The sequence below is a fragment of the Phasianus colchicus genome, chromosome 4 (genome assembly GCF_987193195.1).
Source record: "Phasianus colchicus chromosome 4, bPhaCol1.hap1.1, whole genome shotgun sequence".
Classification (NCBI taxonomy): domain Eukaryota; kingdom Metazoa; phylum Chordata; class Aves; order Galliformes; family Phasianidae; genus Phasianus; species Phasianus colchicus.
This window is the reverse complement of record NC_143439.1, coordinates 59,992,700-60,009,247: the sequence shown is the minus strand read 5'-3', so window position 1 is coordinate 60,009,247 and position 16,548 is coordinate 59,992,700. Positions and strand designations below refer to the sequence as shown.

Sequence of the window (16,548 nt, the reverse complement as noted above, 5' to 3'; positions counted from 1 at the left end):
AGAAACACAATCAGCTTTTACTATAAATGTACTTGGTTTGAATTTTCAGTTTGTGTGTTTATTGGTATCCAAATTTATATTTCATTTCAAATATTTTTCCATTATAATTTCTTGTGAATGATGTCTGGAGTTACTAAAATCAGCTTGATTTGATTACATCTTGAATTAATGTTTTTATAGTATCAGAATTATAATTTGAATGGTATGGACACCCAGAGAAGTTTTTTGGTTTATTCCTTGGTATTCAGCAAACTTGAGTGAGGAGAGATGAGAAACTCTTCCGTGTGAAATGACCAGAAATCAGACATGCAGAGTTTTTAGAACTAATAAATTCATCCTGTTATTTTCTCCTTGTTTAAATAACGTAGTCAGCCAGTGATGACTAATATGTGATACTGTTTTTCTCAGAATTTTCTAATTATGAGTTAGAATTTAGATTCAATACAAAGGAGGAAAGACACAAAATGCAACACCTTCTGTTGAGCAGCAGGAGAAGATCGTAGATCATAATGAGATTAACTGTTGATTATATTTGAGAGGGGAGGAAGTGATGAAGGTGGCACAGCAGGTGATGCAGCATGTTATTTCTTGGTGGTTTTCTGTTGTTGTTGTTCTTTAGCTTCTCCATCAGCATAATTGCTAAGCATTTAACCATCAACTAGGTAGTTACAGAATTCATTGTAGACAACAGTAGACCATGAAGGTTTACTAGAAAAAACAGTATTTAGCCACTCATTTTAGACTTCATGGTGCCACAGTGAAAAATCCTTGACAAGTACAGAAGTACTGACATAAGTACTGAATATGCTTCTCATTTTTTGTTGGTTTTGTATTGAAATTCCATAGCAGGGATTTCAATGGCATGTGTATCTGACCATTACATACAGCTTTTCTTTTCTTTGCTTCTAAATGGTCTGTTGTGTCTCTTGGCAGACAAGGTAAGGATCGCTCTGGTCTGGTTAAACTATTCCTTACACCCAGTTAAATAAAATAAACTTGCTTCAGGAAAGAGCTATTTCTCTTGCTTTTTTCTCATGATAATTTAAAATATAAAGTAAACTGTTAAATGGTAACAATGGTAATTGAAAAAATTAACTGGGTGAGATGGCTATTTTTTAGTAAAAAATTTCAGTGTGACAAAAATATTATATGCTCTAATATGAAAGATTTTTTTTGAAAGGAAGTTTAACAAAATGCCTGGTTTTCATGCTGTGGCCTTCGAAATTATTCAGAGTTGAGAAGATGTGATGTGTATTGTTCAAGATTACATTCTTTCTTTGCTTTTGTAATAGTATTCAGTGAAGACTGCAAGTATATTTTATATCTAGACTGGGAAATCTTCATTATGAAGTCTATGCAAGAGCAGGTTGAAGTGTGATGAATTTAAGTAATCTGTATTTTTTCTTAGTTTAGAGATGCAGTTGCACTCAATTAAATTGCAGGCTCTTGTGCTTGTAGGTCCAAACTTGAACCTGAGCAGAGCAATGTGTCCAAATCAGCTCTTTCTCCTGAAAAATGTTCACAGAATTCTTTAGATGAGTCTGAAGAAAAACTTTCTGCAGAGGAAAATAAAGGTAAGAATAAAACAGCTATGGGCCTATTCCTGTAATTTGCACTTTTGTTTTCTTCTTCCCTGAGTTGATTGGGCTTTTGAGAAGCATGCTGTGGGAGTGAGGAAGCAGTCTTAAGCTTTTTGATGTTCTTCCAACCAGCTAAAAAAGTCTTGCTGGATTTCCTCATTCCCTCAATAAACTCTGTGTGAACTCTCCTTTTTATTTTTTCACTATCTTTTCAGTTCTGAGATCTGCTTCATTTTCTAGATCCCTTTGACTGATCGCAAGGAATTGGAAAATAGCTCAGTGGCTTTGCAGTAGTTCTTAGATTTTAAGCACAGAGATGTTGAGATAGGCATGTCTACAGTAGCATCACAAAGGTAGAATATGCTCTTAAAGGGGTTTTTATGGCTGGCCAGGCACAGCCTTGAATTTCTTTGCTGGAAGGGTTGCATCTTCTCTTTCAGTAGGCATGAAATAGCCACAAGTTTAAAGCAGCATCTCTGTCCTCACAGTCATTTCAGCTGCCAGTATTGACAGAACTCACTAATTCCTTAGTGGCTGCGTCTGAGGTTGTGTATGTAAGTCTCCTCCCAGACACTTCTCAAGATGGCCCCGTGGTCCATCCTGGGGTGTGCACACTTACAGAACTTTATTGCAGAGTGTCCTTCTGAGTGCTACCGCTGTGCAGATAATTTCAGGTTTCATACCTGAACAGAAATCTTGTTTTCCCAATCCTGGAGCTGTTCTCTCTGGCTTGATTTGTCTGCTGGTACTGTCTAGAGGAGTCTGAGATACGGTGTGATTACAGCATGAAAATTATGTTTGGAGGGAAACAGAAATTGTGGCAAGCGAGGCATTTCATTAGGATAATGCTTCATCAGGATAGGAAAAAGTGCACCAAATGGCCATATTACTCTGCTAATCTGTTGTTTCTTTCTTGTTTTTTATGACGTGCGAAGTTTTTCTGAGGAGTGACTTATAGATGGTGGATTCATGTGAAGGGGGTACTCCATTTCTGAATGAAGACTCTAATATTGAATACCTCACAACAAACAGACTGTTTCTTTTCTTATATAGTATTTCTTATCTTTCTAACCAGTCTGCAGTGCAGCCCTATTTATACACGCTAGGTTTTTTTCTCCTCTCTGAAGGCTGAATTTACTGTAAGAAGTAAAGGTTTTGATGGGATGTCATTTCTAGTGCTTAGTACTTTTTTTATAGTATGTCTTAAGAAATGCAGCACACAGGCACATGGATGAGTTTCACCTTAACACGTTATCAGTATATCGCAGCTGTGAGTTCTTACCAACAGAAAAGGAACAGCACAGTAACAACTGCAGAGCTCAGTGCTTTCCTTGTTGTTGAACTTCTCCACAGTCTCTGAAAGCACCGTGCAAAGCATCGCTGCTCAGAAATCTGTGCCACGCTGTGGGAAAAAGTGTTCTGTGGTTGCTTTGGACACAGCAAACCACTGTAATAAACAGAAATTAAGCTTAGTTTATTACATGTTTTGTTTAGTCCAGTTTTAGTTCTTACTAGTTTGTGCCGTAGTTAAAGGCGATGCTGACCAGTCTTAGACAAAACTAGAAAAGTTGTATATCAACATAAATCTGCCTGAAATGCACTGTAAGTGCACGCAATGTGCATTTTGTAGCTCCTGTTCATAGAAGTCAGCCTTGTGGCTTCACTGGTAGGCACATGGCAATAACGTGAATGAGCTGATTAATGGACAGACACATCTGTTCAAATCTTTGATTTTTTGACTTTTTAACAAGTAACTACACTGGGAAGATGTTTGTGTTCAGAAATAAGCCATTTATTCCTCAGGGTATTGGTGATTTAGAACATTATGGTCGTTTGTATTTCTGAAATATTGGTCATCAGAGTGCTTGGGTTCCTTGTTTAAATGTCCCAGCTGTACAGATAGCTCTTCTGGGAGAGGTTGTGGTCCTGTCCTTAATTTTAAAATTATGATGAAAAGCTGAGTGTCCTCCTTGGAGTGCCAGGGCACCACTTGGGTTTTGTCTGGTGTTTTGGGAGGTATAAACCAAAATGTGATACTTTTGAGACAAAGCACCTACTTACATTGGGGTTATGCTGGGCATGCCTTTGTGGTAGGAGAATTGTCTCTCTGGAGATATGCTCTGCTGGCAGTATTTGTTTGCATATTTCAAATCTGATGTTTCATTTATAGAAATAAAAGTAAATAATAAGTAGCTTTTGAACTGGTCCACTGTCTTAGCAGCTATTTTCCCTCAGCATGGAGAAGGGTTCATCTTTATTATTATTTGATCTTCAGTTTGTATCTCCATTATTAATTAACTACATCTGTTTCAGCAAGTGAAACACAGCTCTTTTTCCTGTCTGGATTTTACTGGATGAATTGTATAAAAGCATTGAGCAGAGCACCTTTCAAAGTGACCAAAAATGTACCATGGTGACAGAATGCAGCTCTGGGGAGATGTCTTTCTCACTTACCTCTTACTTGGGTATTTACTTATTAGCAATCACATTGGATACAGATGCTGTTTTTTAACAGTGCTGACAGTGCCTGAGAGTAATTGGTTCCTCTGGGATAAAACAGGAATATAACATACTTCTTAGCTCTGTAAACTAATTATCTTCTCTTCTTTGAATCCAATAAATTTTGATATTTGTTTACCTAATCAATATTTTTAAATTGTAAGTTTTGTGTCTTTGTGAAATAGATCGAAAATACTGGTGATGCCCAGTGGAAAACATCAGGTTGAATCCTTTCTCTACAATGTTTAGAAATGCTCTTGTTTTTCTTCCTTATTACTTGTAAGAAAGAACGGGTATTTTATTTAGAGACTGTATCTTTCGTATCCTTCATTTGTAACATTCTCACTGGGTTGGTTTTTGGGAGTCAGAATGTCCAGCAATGCTCTTTTACAATATGTATTTTTCAAAAATTTTTGCAAATATTCTGATGAAGGATTAAAGGGGAAAATTTCTTCTTATAATACTTCTAACATATTTTTCATAAATAGGACTACTCCATTCAGGGCTTCTCAGTAGAACTAGTGATCTGAATGATAATCAATACTGCTAATACAATAGAAAAAAAAAAGTATTAAAGGTTTAAAAACCCATAGCAAAACAAATGGCAGGACTTGTAAATGCCTTAAAAACAAACAAAACCCAGGAATACCAATGAACCCCCCAAAAAGCAGGAGAACAAGTAGAATAAATAGAAAGCCTGAAAGCTATGAAGAAGTGAAAACTAAATCTTATTTAGTTTGCAGCTTGCAACTGATAAGTTAAAGCAAGTTCAAATTTGAATTCATTTGCATTTGGTGCAAATCTCTGTTTTGGGTTTTGTAAAAATGCCTCTGAGGGAAGGAGGCCTTCTCAAGGTTGCAGTGTTACTGTCAGTTTAAACCAATGTTAGAGCAGCTTCAGAAGCAGTAGGTTCCTGTTGTAAAGTTCCTTTTTGTTCCCATCCTAACTTCCTTGTCTATAATTAGAGGTATATAATTAAGCCTAAAAATAAATCTTCTAGAAGGGAATATCCTAGAAATAGCCATTGAAGATGTTTTATGCCCAACTCCTGCTAAGATTTATGCAGATGATTAGCTTTAATCAAAGGGAAAGTGCTGGTGAAATCAGTGGAGCAGCTCTGATGTGTAGGGGTTATTTTGTGGGTTCAGAACTGACTCTGTTACGTGCAGGAAGGCCCCTTGCCCAGAGTGCTGTGGGATTTGCCCTGCAAAATGCAGTCTTAGCAGTATGTGGAAGCCAGATTTCTCTTGTCAGCTTTGCTCAAGATGTCTTTGAGAGTCTGTTCTTATATTTGAAGAATGAGGAGCTGGTGGTTCTGTCAAATCTCATTGGAAGAAGTAGCTCTGCATATAGGCTGTCATTTTGAAAATTGTTTTAGAATCATAGAATAGCTTAGGTTGGAGTTCCAATTCCCTGCTGTGGGCAGGGACCCCCTGGTTTTGTTCTGCTACATTCAGATGCTGTGGTATATTCTGCCCTATTAAGTCTCAGTCTACTGTGAGTTGTTTTACATGTCTTAGTGTCAGTATTTTAGTCCAACTCCTCATAGTCCAGAAATTCTCATGTACGTGTACACCTCTGCCCTAGTTTAAAATTTAAAGGCCATTGGTGTAATTTTGTGCTATAACTGTATGCTCAATCTCAGTTAATGAGAAATGCTATCTAACAGTTTTATCAGAGCTTAGAAATAATGAAAAATGCTTATTGCTTCACTGCTCACTGTCCTGCATTGTCTCAAACTGTGGTTGTTCTGTTACAGACAGGAATCTGCCCGACGCTCAGTCTAACCTTGGCCTATGGGGGGATGGTAAAGGTGAAGATGAGCTGTCACCTGAAGAAATACAAATGGCAAGTATGCACTTAGTCTTATTGTCCATTTTGTTGTGCTTCCTGCTGTATTCATATGTGCTAAGAAAGTTCAGAGTTACACAAGTTCATTTACAGCTTTCATTTAATGCAGAGCAATGCCATGACAAGATGCACGTTTTGTACACAGATTCCTGGTTCTTCTCGTAGCCAGTAATACTTCAAAGTGCTATGAAATATTTTCATGCAGCCGTGCTATTTTCATGGAATCATAGGATCACCAAGATTTGGAAAAGATCTAATGTCATCCAGTCCAATTGTCCACCTGCTACCAATATTTTCCCACTAACCATGTCCCTTAGTACATCTCCATGTTTCTTGAACACCTCTAGGGATGGTGACTCCATCACCTCCCTGAGTCCGTTCTAGCATCTGACCACTCTTTCGGAGAGAGAGATTTTCCTAATAGCCAACCTGAACCTCCTCTGGTGCATTGTGAAGCCATTCCCTGTGGTTCTATTGCTAGTTATGTGGGAGAAGAGGCTAACCCCTACCTTGCCATAACCTTCCTTCAGTTGGTTATAGAAAATGATGAGGTCACCCCTAAACCTCCTCTTCTCCAGACTGAACAATCCCAGCTCCCCATTCTCCAGAGCCTCAAGTCTTTCTTGTAATGAGGAGCCCAAAAATGAACATAAACTCAAGGTGAGGCCTCACCAGAGCTGAATACATGGAGGTGATCACCTCACAGATCCAATTAGAAGTGTCCTTTGAAATGAAAAATGTTTTTGAAATTGGAAGTTTTATTTGCTTTCTTAGGAAACTGTCAAAGTAGAAGTCAAAGCAACATCAGGAATGAGCAGGAATGAGTAAAGATTTTGTGAGTAGCCCTTTTTGACTTGGACTTCTTCTAGAAGACAAATAATTATTTTTCATTTTGTTCCTCTTTATTAGGTTAATCAAAATCAGAGTGACTTTATTAGAAAGAATAGCTATAAGCTTTCTGTCACAACAGAATCTCATTGATTTCTGCATTTTTCCTATTATCAGCTGTTTTATGTATGAGTTTAATCCATTTCTGTTTGTGACTGAGCTGATAGGCTACAACATCCAACATACAAGTGATTGCTGGCAGCCTGTCTGTTACTTTTTGACATTCCTGTAATTGTAATGCACGCATTGCATTGTTTCTATAAAGAGGCAAAACTTCTTTATAAGTAGCCTGTGGGTGAACAGTTTTCAAAATGGTGAGCTGCAGTGCAGGGCTGCTGCAGTATGAAAATCTGAAGCTCCTTGGCAGTAATTGGGATGTTGCCAAGTAGAATTGTGCATCATTTCCCATCATGGATGAGTAAGTCGCACAAAATTACGGTTTATCAAAGAGAGCAGGTTGCTCTTGATGCTATCACACTGTACTTGAAAACACGTTTGAAATCAGAAGGTTTAGTCCTGCTTTCTGTTTTCTCTCTGAGCAGGATTTGTTGGATATAGCTGTTGTTCTGTGCTTGTACACAGTGTTATTAGCCTCCAGGGGATCAGGAGGGAACAGCATCAGAGGCACCAGCTCTGAAAGGGCATGCTAAAAACTGACTACTAAGTGCTGGATTGCTTTTTTTAGGCTTCTCTATAGTAAGTTTTAAATGTGTTACATCTCTTGCTGTGGTTCTTCAGGAATGAATGCATTTCTTTTTTATGGAATCCATTTATACATTTTAGAGTAAGGCCTCAGATACTTCACGACTTACGAGAGTTTCCTGAGCCTGTGAGTTTGTTCTGTTATACCGCGAAGAAAAACTAAGCATCTTCAAATGCTGATTTTTTTGCCCATCTAAGATTTATTTTCCCTCTGGAATAAGTTCTCTTTATTGACTTGTGTAGTAGAGTGATCTGAATCTGAAGTAAGACAAAAAACCATGTTGGTAGTTTAATACTCTGAAGGATTTTCATACTCCTGAATTTCCAGTCCTGAGCTGCTTATTGTGAGGCATTTGTCTGGCTGGTCCTGGGGGAGAGCCATGAGACTAAGTATCCATTATTATTCTTGTCCTTTTAGACCCCTCTCATGCCATACTTATTATTATGTATTCTGAAAAAAACTGTGGTTTCTGTGATTCTTCTAGCACTCTTAGAAAGCAAGCCTGTATTGCTCTGCTAAAAATTAACAAGCATCAGTTACTTCCATATTATACCTCTGAAGGAAGTATGTTTATTATGACATAAAAAAGGAGTCTGGATTCATGATAGTGTTAATGGAGACATTTCCTCTTTCTCCAGTTAGTTACCATGTGGGAAGTGAGCTGCCCATTTCTGGTTATAGCAAATGACCCCAGCGAAGGTAATTTCTTGTCAGGTCATTCTTTATGGTTGGATTGGATTGCATATATTGGGGTTGTTGAGCTGCAAACTGAAAATTTTATCTATGTATGTTTGCACAATGGGTTTTCCAAGGTAAACTTTGCTACTTGTGTTGATGCTGTGAGCTGAGCCAAGCCATTGGTCTGTTCTATGGACCTACAGTGTTTCCAGATTTTTGTTTTCCTTTTAATTATTTTAAAAAATTTTTAGGGTTAGAGAACACTGTTACTGACAGAGGCTATGGATGTGTGCAGTGACAGCTCCACAGCAATGCTGCCTTCAGTGCCTGTCCAAGGAAAGTAATAGCTGAGAGTTGGACTTGATTACTAGAAGTTGGGTACTGTGTAATGGACTTTAATGTCAGTGGAGCCATTATTCTAATTTTCATGATGTAAATATTGGTATAACTTGGAAATAATTCAAGTACTTCAAAGTAATACGAAATACTTACTGATAAATTGGGCTTCTAGTGCAGGAATTAGAAGGTCTTTACAAACACTTAATGAACCCTCACAGCTTCAGGAATTTGTGCCGCTGCGAGGTCAGTTAATGATCACTCCTCTGCACTATGTTTGTTATGATAGAGAAGTTAAATTTCTACTTTTTAATGTTTGATTTGTGAAGAGTGGACCGATTCAAGTTACTAAAAAAATAACCCTAGCAGTCCTCAGGAGAGGGAGGGTTATAGTGTAGAACCTGCTGCGTGGTTTCAAATTGGAACGCATTGTGTCAAATTATATCTTAAAAAAAAAAAAAGTAAAATTCCCATTTGTGGCTCCATGGGCTTTCCTGCAAGTAGAAGAATGAAATCAAGCCCAATTGGATGATTACAGCAGGAGTTTATGTCGTTATTTTAATCTGAACAGAGGTTTCTACATCATTCAAAGTAGTGGCAAGCTGTTGTATGATTTGCACAGTAAGTTTCAATTTACAACTGAGTACCTGAGTGTTCTTTTATGAGCAGGTGTTTCGTGGTTGTGAAGAGTGGGAAAAAAATCTGCTGTTTGAGTTGTGAAAATATATAATTTTTTCTGACTACTTATCTTGGCTTTTGTCCTAAGTTCAGGTATAGCACATTGAATGATTTATTTCAGGGGATGACAAAAAGAACTGTAATTATTTCTGCCAGGCATTAGATTTTAGGGAATATCTGAAGCAGTTGGTCATTTCCTGCCATGCTTTGGTAACAGTCTTTCACTGTCATCAAGGACATTACTTTAGTAAGCTGTCACAGGGGGCTGTGATTGCTGGAGTTGGTTTTATGTCTCTATCATGTAGCCCCCTGAGGATACACTGGTAGGTGGTGGTGTGTTCTGTGCTCTTTTATTCACTTGCCTGTTTTACCAGATCCTGCTACTGAGCCATTTGGTTTGTCAGCCACGATTTCAAATTGCAAAGACTATTGGGCAGTTTAAAAAGCAGTTCATGCCAGTGGAAGATTTTATCAAAGGTTGTTGTTGTTATTTTTTTAATAGAACTTTCTTAATTGGATTTGTGCTGTTTGTAAGGGGTTAAAAGCATTCACTCTTTCTTTCTTTAACATGTGCCTTCTGAATTAGTTATTATCTCAGTTTTGCTCAGACAGCAGCATGGGGATATTTTGATGTTGAATATGTGTGCAGAAATCCTTATTTCTTACAGAAATCAGAAAAACAATTACAGCTTATTGGCTCTGCTTCATCCCTCCATGTCCATGCAGTCGACTCAGTGCTAAACTGCATGGATTAATTTCACTGCTTTGTTCTGAGGTGGCTCCCTTTAAAATCTGAGACACATCAAGGTGAATGTAAAGGAGTTTAGTGACAGAAAACTTCTAACCATGTGCTGTGTATTGGTCAATTATGGTTTAACAAATGCTTTGTAGATGGAGACACTGCAGCTTAGTTCCAACTATCCACACTCCCTTGGTTCAGCTGTGCCAGGCAGCTGCTGTGGTGGGCTTCATTTTACTAATTCAGCAGCATCACATGGTTTTCTTGCAAGCTGAAGTGTTGGACATTAGCTCATTAGGTGAGCAGGTCCTATTGCACAGACTGCAGATCCAGTCTGACTTGTGAGCAGGGCCGCTTTGCTGACAACACACTGCTCTGTCCCAGAAAGGACACCCAGACCATGCACTCCTCTCAGCCACCTTGCTGCGCTGATTCTGTTAATGAAATTGGAACTTGATTGAATTACACCAAAATCCCAAAGCTAGTTCAAACTAAGTAGATTAACAGCAGTAGAATTGGGCTTGCTGTCTTGCATAGATCCAGTGTCAAATTCTTTGGGATTTTAATCCTGTTTTCTGGTATTGGGGCTGCTGTGTATATCACTCAGGATGTGGAAGTGAAGCTTCTTAAAGCGCACACTAAGTAAGAATTTCAGGGTAGGTTTGTCCTGCATCCTGCTTCTGTGTCTGGTCTGTCTTAGTTCATGAGAAATGTGCAAACACCGGGGAGTCCTCACTGTTCCTGAGGCTCTGGCCATGTAGAATAAATTGGCAGAACACCTCAGTTCACCCCTCCCTCCCAAACGGGACTGGTGACCCCGTCCACAGGAAGCATCCTGCTGTTCCTGATGGCAGAAACCTGTGGCAGGAGCAGGCTGCAGGAAGGTCTGAAGGTGTATTGTTGTATCCTGTGCCTGCAGAAGAGGCAACAGCACAGCTCCTCTGTGTCTTGAACAGCTCTGCTGGAAGGACTGCAGGACCAAATTCATGTTGGCACCTGGAGAACTCTGCCTCACAATACCCTGTCCTGAAAGCTCTGTCCTTACAAGGCTGCTTCCTACTAACTCCACTATGACATGTTATGTGTCTCAGCTGTATTCCAGCAGTGTGTATTTTGTTGCAGCAGATTGTGTCATTGTACTTGTTCCATAATGAATCCCAATTGATCTGACACTGAAGTACATGGGGAAAATCAAAGCTTCCTGCATAAAGTCTACTTAGAACTGCATTTTTCAAATACAAGCATGAGAGTGTATTTAAATGTTTCATTGATTACTTGGGTGTTTTAAATGAGAGAGGTTGGCTGGGATAACTGAAGTGAGGCCAAAGCATTTGTGAAGTATGAAGTATCAGATGGCAAAATGCTTCATAGTGTAGAGAAATCTAAAAGCTGTGATTTTATGCCATGGGTAGTACATGAGTGAGGTGAATGATGGTGTAAAGACAGAGCACCACGTACTATGAAAGTTTTCCCTACTCAGATGTCTAAAATAAAAAATACAGGTTTAAGGCAGTACATTTTCCTTAGTGCAGAACTCTTGAGCCAACTGCAGGTTAATTTTGGGTCTGGTTCATAACAGTGAGAAGCGTTACAGTGGTTGATGATGGATGTGCAGGCTCATATGGGTCACTTAGGCAAATGGTGGTAATTCTGCAAGAGCTTTGTGAAGAAAGGGGAAGGGTGGGTGGGTAGGTGGGGATGGGGCTGGAGAAAGTTCATTGAGTCCAGGCATGTGAACTCTGATGAGACTGACTGTTTCCTTTCTTCCAGTTTGAACAGGAGAACCAGAGGCTGGTTGGTGAAATGAATAACCTGTTTGATGAAGTCAGGTAAGATTTTCTGTTCGTTGGACAGATAACTGCTGTAATCAGGATAACATCCATGCACTGTGACTGCTGTGGGACGCTGTGCTTCAGGGATTTACATGTATGGATTTACATGTCATGTTTTCTCACAGTGTCAAGACAGATTCTTAAGTGTACATTAAAATTACTCAAAATAGTATTGGTTAAATGTGGAAGGTTTACATTCTATCTCAGTTAAGTTATAAAAGATGCAGAGTGAGCTGTCTGTTGCAGATACAGTACTAGGGGAGGTGCTTATCCAGAGCCAGAGAATCTGAACCTGAGGCAGTGAGAAATTCTTGTGTGCGCTTCTAACGGAGTATTTCTTTTCTTTGCCAAGGCAAATTGAAGGAAAAGTGGTAGAAATTTCCAGATTACAAGAGATATTCACTGAGAAAGTCTTGCAACAGGTTAGTAAAACTTGATGTTACTGTAGCAAATACTGCTTTAAGGTTTTCCTGGGTGTATTTTGCTCTTGGTTCTATGCAAGATTGAAACACAAGATTAATGATTTTTTCACATAAATGTGAAGGTAAAATTTTTTTAGGGTTTTCTTTTTAAACCAAAATCCAGAATGGTAACCACTACTGTTACATACTGGTGTATAGTGGAAATGGAAAATGCAGTGTGTTAGACTGATCTCTGTCTGAAAATTAGTGTTCTGTTGAGTGTGTTATATAACAGCAGATTTCTGTCAGTTCCAGAGGAACTGTCAGAAACCAGACAGCTTAGATTTGATTGCAGGTAAGCAGGGGACTTTCTATTGATCTTGGTGGCCTCAGTTCAGACTCATAACGACACAGATGATTAAAAAATTACAGCTTAATTACTTCTGTGCCTTTGCATCGCTGAAGGCAGCATAAATGAAGCTGCAATGTTAATAAGATTTTATTTTACTTTTGAGTTCTTACTGGTGTTTTTTCCTAAGCTTTATCCGTGTTTCTTATTTTTATTATTCTTAACAGGAAACTGATATTGACAATATCCATCAGTTAGTTGTGGGTGCAACAGAGAATATAAAGGAAGGCAATGAAGACATAAGAGAGGTGATGTCTCTAAATAATATTTCTGAATTGACTTCTTTCTCTTACATTTCAGTTTTGCCCAAGTGTTACTCTAACAAGCTGTACACACAAAACAGTTAGGGTGTATTGTGATATTGGGATGTGATTTTTGAAAAGCTGTGAAGAAACATAGCTAACTTTAGCTTGTGCTGCTTGCCTTGCTAACCATGTATGGGGCAGCAGAAATCTGCTTGGCGTTACCCTGTTTTGAAACAAAGGTCTCCCTGCATGCATTTAATGCATTTAAGCATCTTTGAAGCTTGTGTGTCCTTTTGTTGGTTTTGTTTTCAAGTTCCTTTACCTTAAAAAAAAAAAAAAAAAAAGAACTGGACCTAAAAGACAATGGTGGGACTGTTGAAACTGGAGTTGAACATTAAGCATTATCAGAAGTCTCCTTACCATGCTGACCACATCTCACATATGCCTAGTAAACAACTCTGGCCCATTGTCCTACTAATGAGAATGAGATGATGATTTATTCAGGAACTGAGACTTCAGTAAAAACAGTTCCTGAATTGGACTCTGGAGTAAATAGCTCAGTTTCCTGTCCCTTTTCTTTTCCTCTCTCATGAAAGCACACAGAATATGTAGTTAAAGGCTGCATTACCTACTACTCAGTTGGTCTGAAATGTGCATCAAAAATATGTTAGCAAGCATGACTTTTAGCTACTTAAAACTTCTGACTTGGGAACTTGTTTCCACATTTCTTGGCTTCTTCAAGCAGTTTCTTCCACTTTTTCTAGTATCCCTTTTAGTGGCTGTCCACAAGGCGTGGTGGTATGGCACATAGTGGGTGGTCTTATTTTCTTTTTTAAAACTAAAATCAATAGCTTTACTGATGTTTAGCATACAGTTATTGTGCCATTAAATTGTGATTAAGTACCTGACTTCAGGTAGGGCACTTGAAGGGCCTAGAGATGGCAATGGATTGTCCCAGTGTCTATGGTCAGATTGGTATTTACAACGTGGCATCGACTTATTTTTGTAGACAGAAGCAAGTTTCTCAAACCACACTGATAAACAGTAGAGAAAGGTCATACACAAAACGCTATTACTGTTTTATCACATGAAAAATTCTGTACTCTGCAAAAATCAGAAAAGAGAAAACAGGTCCCTGTGATCTGCCAGCCTAAATTTTCAGAAGGAAAACTCTAGGAAAAATTTACTGTATCTTGTTTAGTTGATCTTTGCTCTGCTTGCTTTGAGACTGAAACCCAGCCTTTACAAACAGCTGTTCTCAGACTTTGGTGGTGTTAGGCATTTGTTTGTTTTTCAGTTGAAGAATTCATTAGAGAATTTCACTTTTGGAACTTAAAATTAACCTCTACACATGTGCATTTTGATTTAGTTCTTTGTTTTGGCTGTATTTCTATTCTGTGCAATCCAAATGTTTTTTCTTTCTGAATCACCACCTGTAAGACTCAGAGAGAAACAATATGATAAATTTAGAGAAGTATAACCAACCTGAATGTTACCACCTGAAATCAATGGCAAGCTTTGTTCTTGCAGTACATACTGAAACCACTGACAGTCATCTTGGGCTGCCTTTGTGGAAATATGTACTGTACCTTTACCAGTGATGGTAACCAAGATAACCTTTTCCTCACAGGCAATCAAAAACAACGCTGGATTTAGAGTATGGATTCTTTTTTTCCTGGTGATGTGTTCATTCTCCTTGCTTTTCCTGGACTGGTATGATAATTAATTAAAAATACCACCTTGTCTACATGCTTGGTAAAATCTCACGGCTCTTTTTTTCATCTGTTGAATGGAGTACATGGTATACCTGTATACTTTATGCATTTTTTTCATACTGCTATGATGGAAATATTTTCTAACAGCTAAGCACAACCATATGTCCCTTAAGGCAGAGAGAGGGTAGCATTCATTTTAAATCCCTTTATCAGATCTGAAACCACACTTAATCCTGCACACTTAAACCTCTGAAAGAACTCCTAAGAAAGCTGCAAGCTGGAGCACAGCTAAAGGGAAAATTAAAAAAAAAGAAAAAGTTTTACCATTGTCAAAGTCTCCCACTTCTCTGATGCTTTAGTCCAGCTCCCAGCGCACAGAACAGATGGAGAGAATTGTTGCTGTGTGCAAAAGCATCTACACTGTCTCAGGCTTTTATTTAATCATACTACTTCAGTACAGAGTGATCGTTTTGTGGATGTATGACCTCCACTTCTAATCCTTAGAAACTATTTTGTGATGTTGATTTAATAAATTTTAAAAGTCAGCTACAGAGCTTTACTTTGGGGTGCAAAGAGATAAAGCAACGCAGCCAATGAGACTGCAGAAACAGATGGTCTGAGGTGCTGGAACAAAGCCAAAGGATAGACAATATTAAAGCCAAACCATTCAAAATACTGAACTTGGGAGTGATTTGTTAACTAAAGAAAGTCCCAAAACCAACTGTAGATAAGAATCAGTAAACTTCATCCTGTTAAATCAGAGGAAAAACTCCTTTGGCTCTTGAACACTGAGCAATCACTGTCTCTTAGATTGTACAGCTCCATGTTTTGTGATGTTTGCTCTCATGAGAGAAGTAAGGTTTCTCATCAGTACTTATGCATTAAAGCAGTTCTTAGTGTGCTAAATTTAAAAGGAGGATGTACTGTGGATCATTTCTATGGGGAAATAGACAGTCCTGGGGAAGAGAACTTTCCCTCTTGTAACATCTGAGTGGCTTCTGTAACTGTGGTGATCAAGAACTGTTTTGTTAACTCTCTTCTGACATGCATATGCCTGTAAGTTTTATATGCAATGAGCAAATCATTCTTTACAGAGTGAAAATGTCAAAAGTTACATTCAATAAAGTATAAGCCTACCAGAAAATGCAAATGGGGTAATTTTGAAAATCTGAACATAAGTCTGTAGTTTTTAAATGCAAAGTAACATTTGGCACATAACTTAATGCTTTTAAGCATTCCACCTACAATGACTTAAAAATCCTTTTATGAATATTACTGTGTAATGGATACTTCATATCAAATTAAGTAATAATGGTTCTTTTTACTGTACTGCTGAAAGAAAGGCTGTTGATAATGTTATTCTACTGGAGAAAAATAAAAGCAGAGCTGACGGTGTTCTACCCAGCATCCTGATGTTTTTCCTTTGTTTTTGTATAGTCTCTACAACCAAGGGAACTCTTTGACATGTCCACTAGAAGCTGTTGCATTTAAATAAAATGAAAAGAAAGGGTACCTGCTTACCCAGATACTTCACACCCTTGTCTGTTAAATTAACGATGCCTTCTTTTGTAATGCATTTAAGATTTATAATAAAAATGAAAACATGGTTTCACACAAAGAATAGTTAAGTTTGTAATTACAATGGAACTTGAACGTGCATCCACAATACTATGTTCTTCTACATCTTTGTCCATCCCAAGCCATACATAAACAGTTCTACTCTTCACTCAGTTTCACATGGAGCTTTCCAACAGCCACTTGTGTTACTAAGATGCTACTGTTTTGATGCTTTGTGTTTAAAAAGTATCAAACCGCAAACCATACATAAACTGAAAGCTCTAATTTATAAAAAGGGTAAATGTCAATGTAATAAAAGAGAAAATTCAGATACATCACTCCCTCTGCTGTATCCAACAAATTACATAGCGGGCTACATCTACTGTGAATAGGCTTTCTGCCTTTTAAGTACGATCAAAGATGTCATTTCTCTTTCA

The 16,548-nt window shown here is 38.2% G+C and overlaps 1 protein-coding gene across 1 annotated transcript in view; it reads left to right on the top strand.

Moving 5' to 3' along the window:
- Positions 1-14,586, top strand: part of STX18 (syntaxin 18) — a 53,338-nt gene extending 38,752 nt beyond the window's left edge. Inside the window, exons 6-11 of the mRNA XM_031588371.2 lie at positions 1,459-1,574; positions 5,839-5,927; positions 11,723-11,781; positions 12,137-12,206; positions 12,762-12,842; positions 14,470-14,586. Of these exons, the coding sequence (XP_031444231.1) occupies positions 1,459-1,574; positions 5,839-5,927; positions 11,723-11,781; positions 12,137-12,206; positions 12,762-12,842; positions 14,470-14,565 (511 nt within the window). The 3' untranslated portion in view covers positions 14,566-14,586. The remainder of the gene's footprint in view (positions 1-1,458; positions 1,575-5,838; positions 5,928-11,722; positions 11,782-12,136; positions 12,207-12,761; positions 12,843-14,469) is intronic.
- Positions 14,587-16,548: the final 1,962 nt, after the last annotated feature.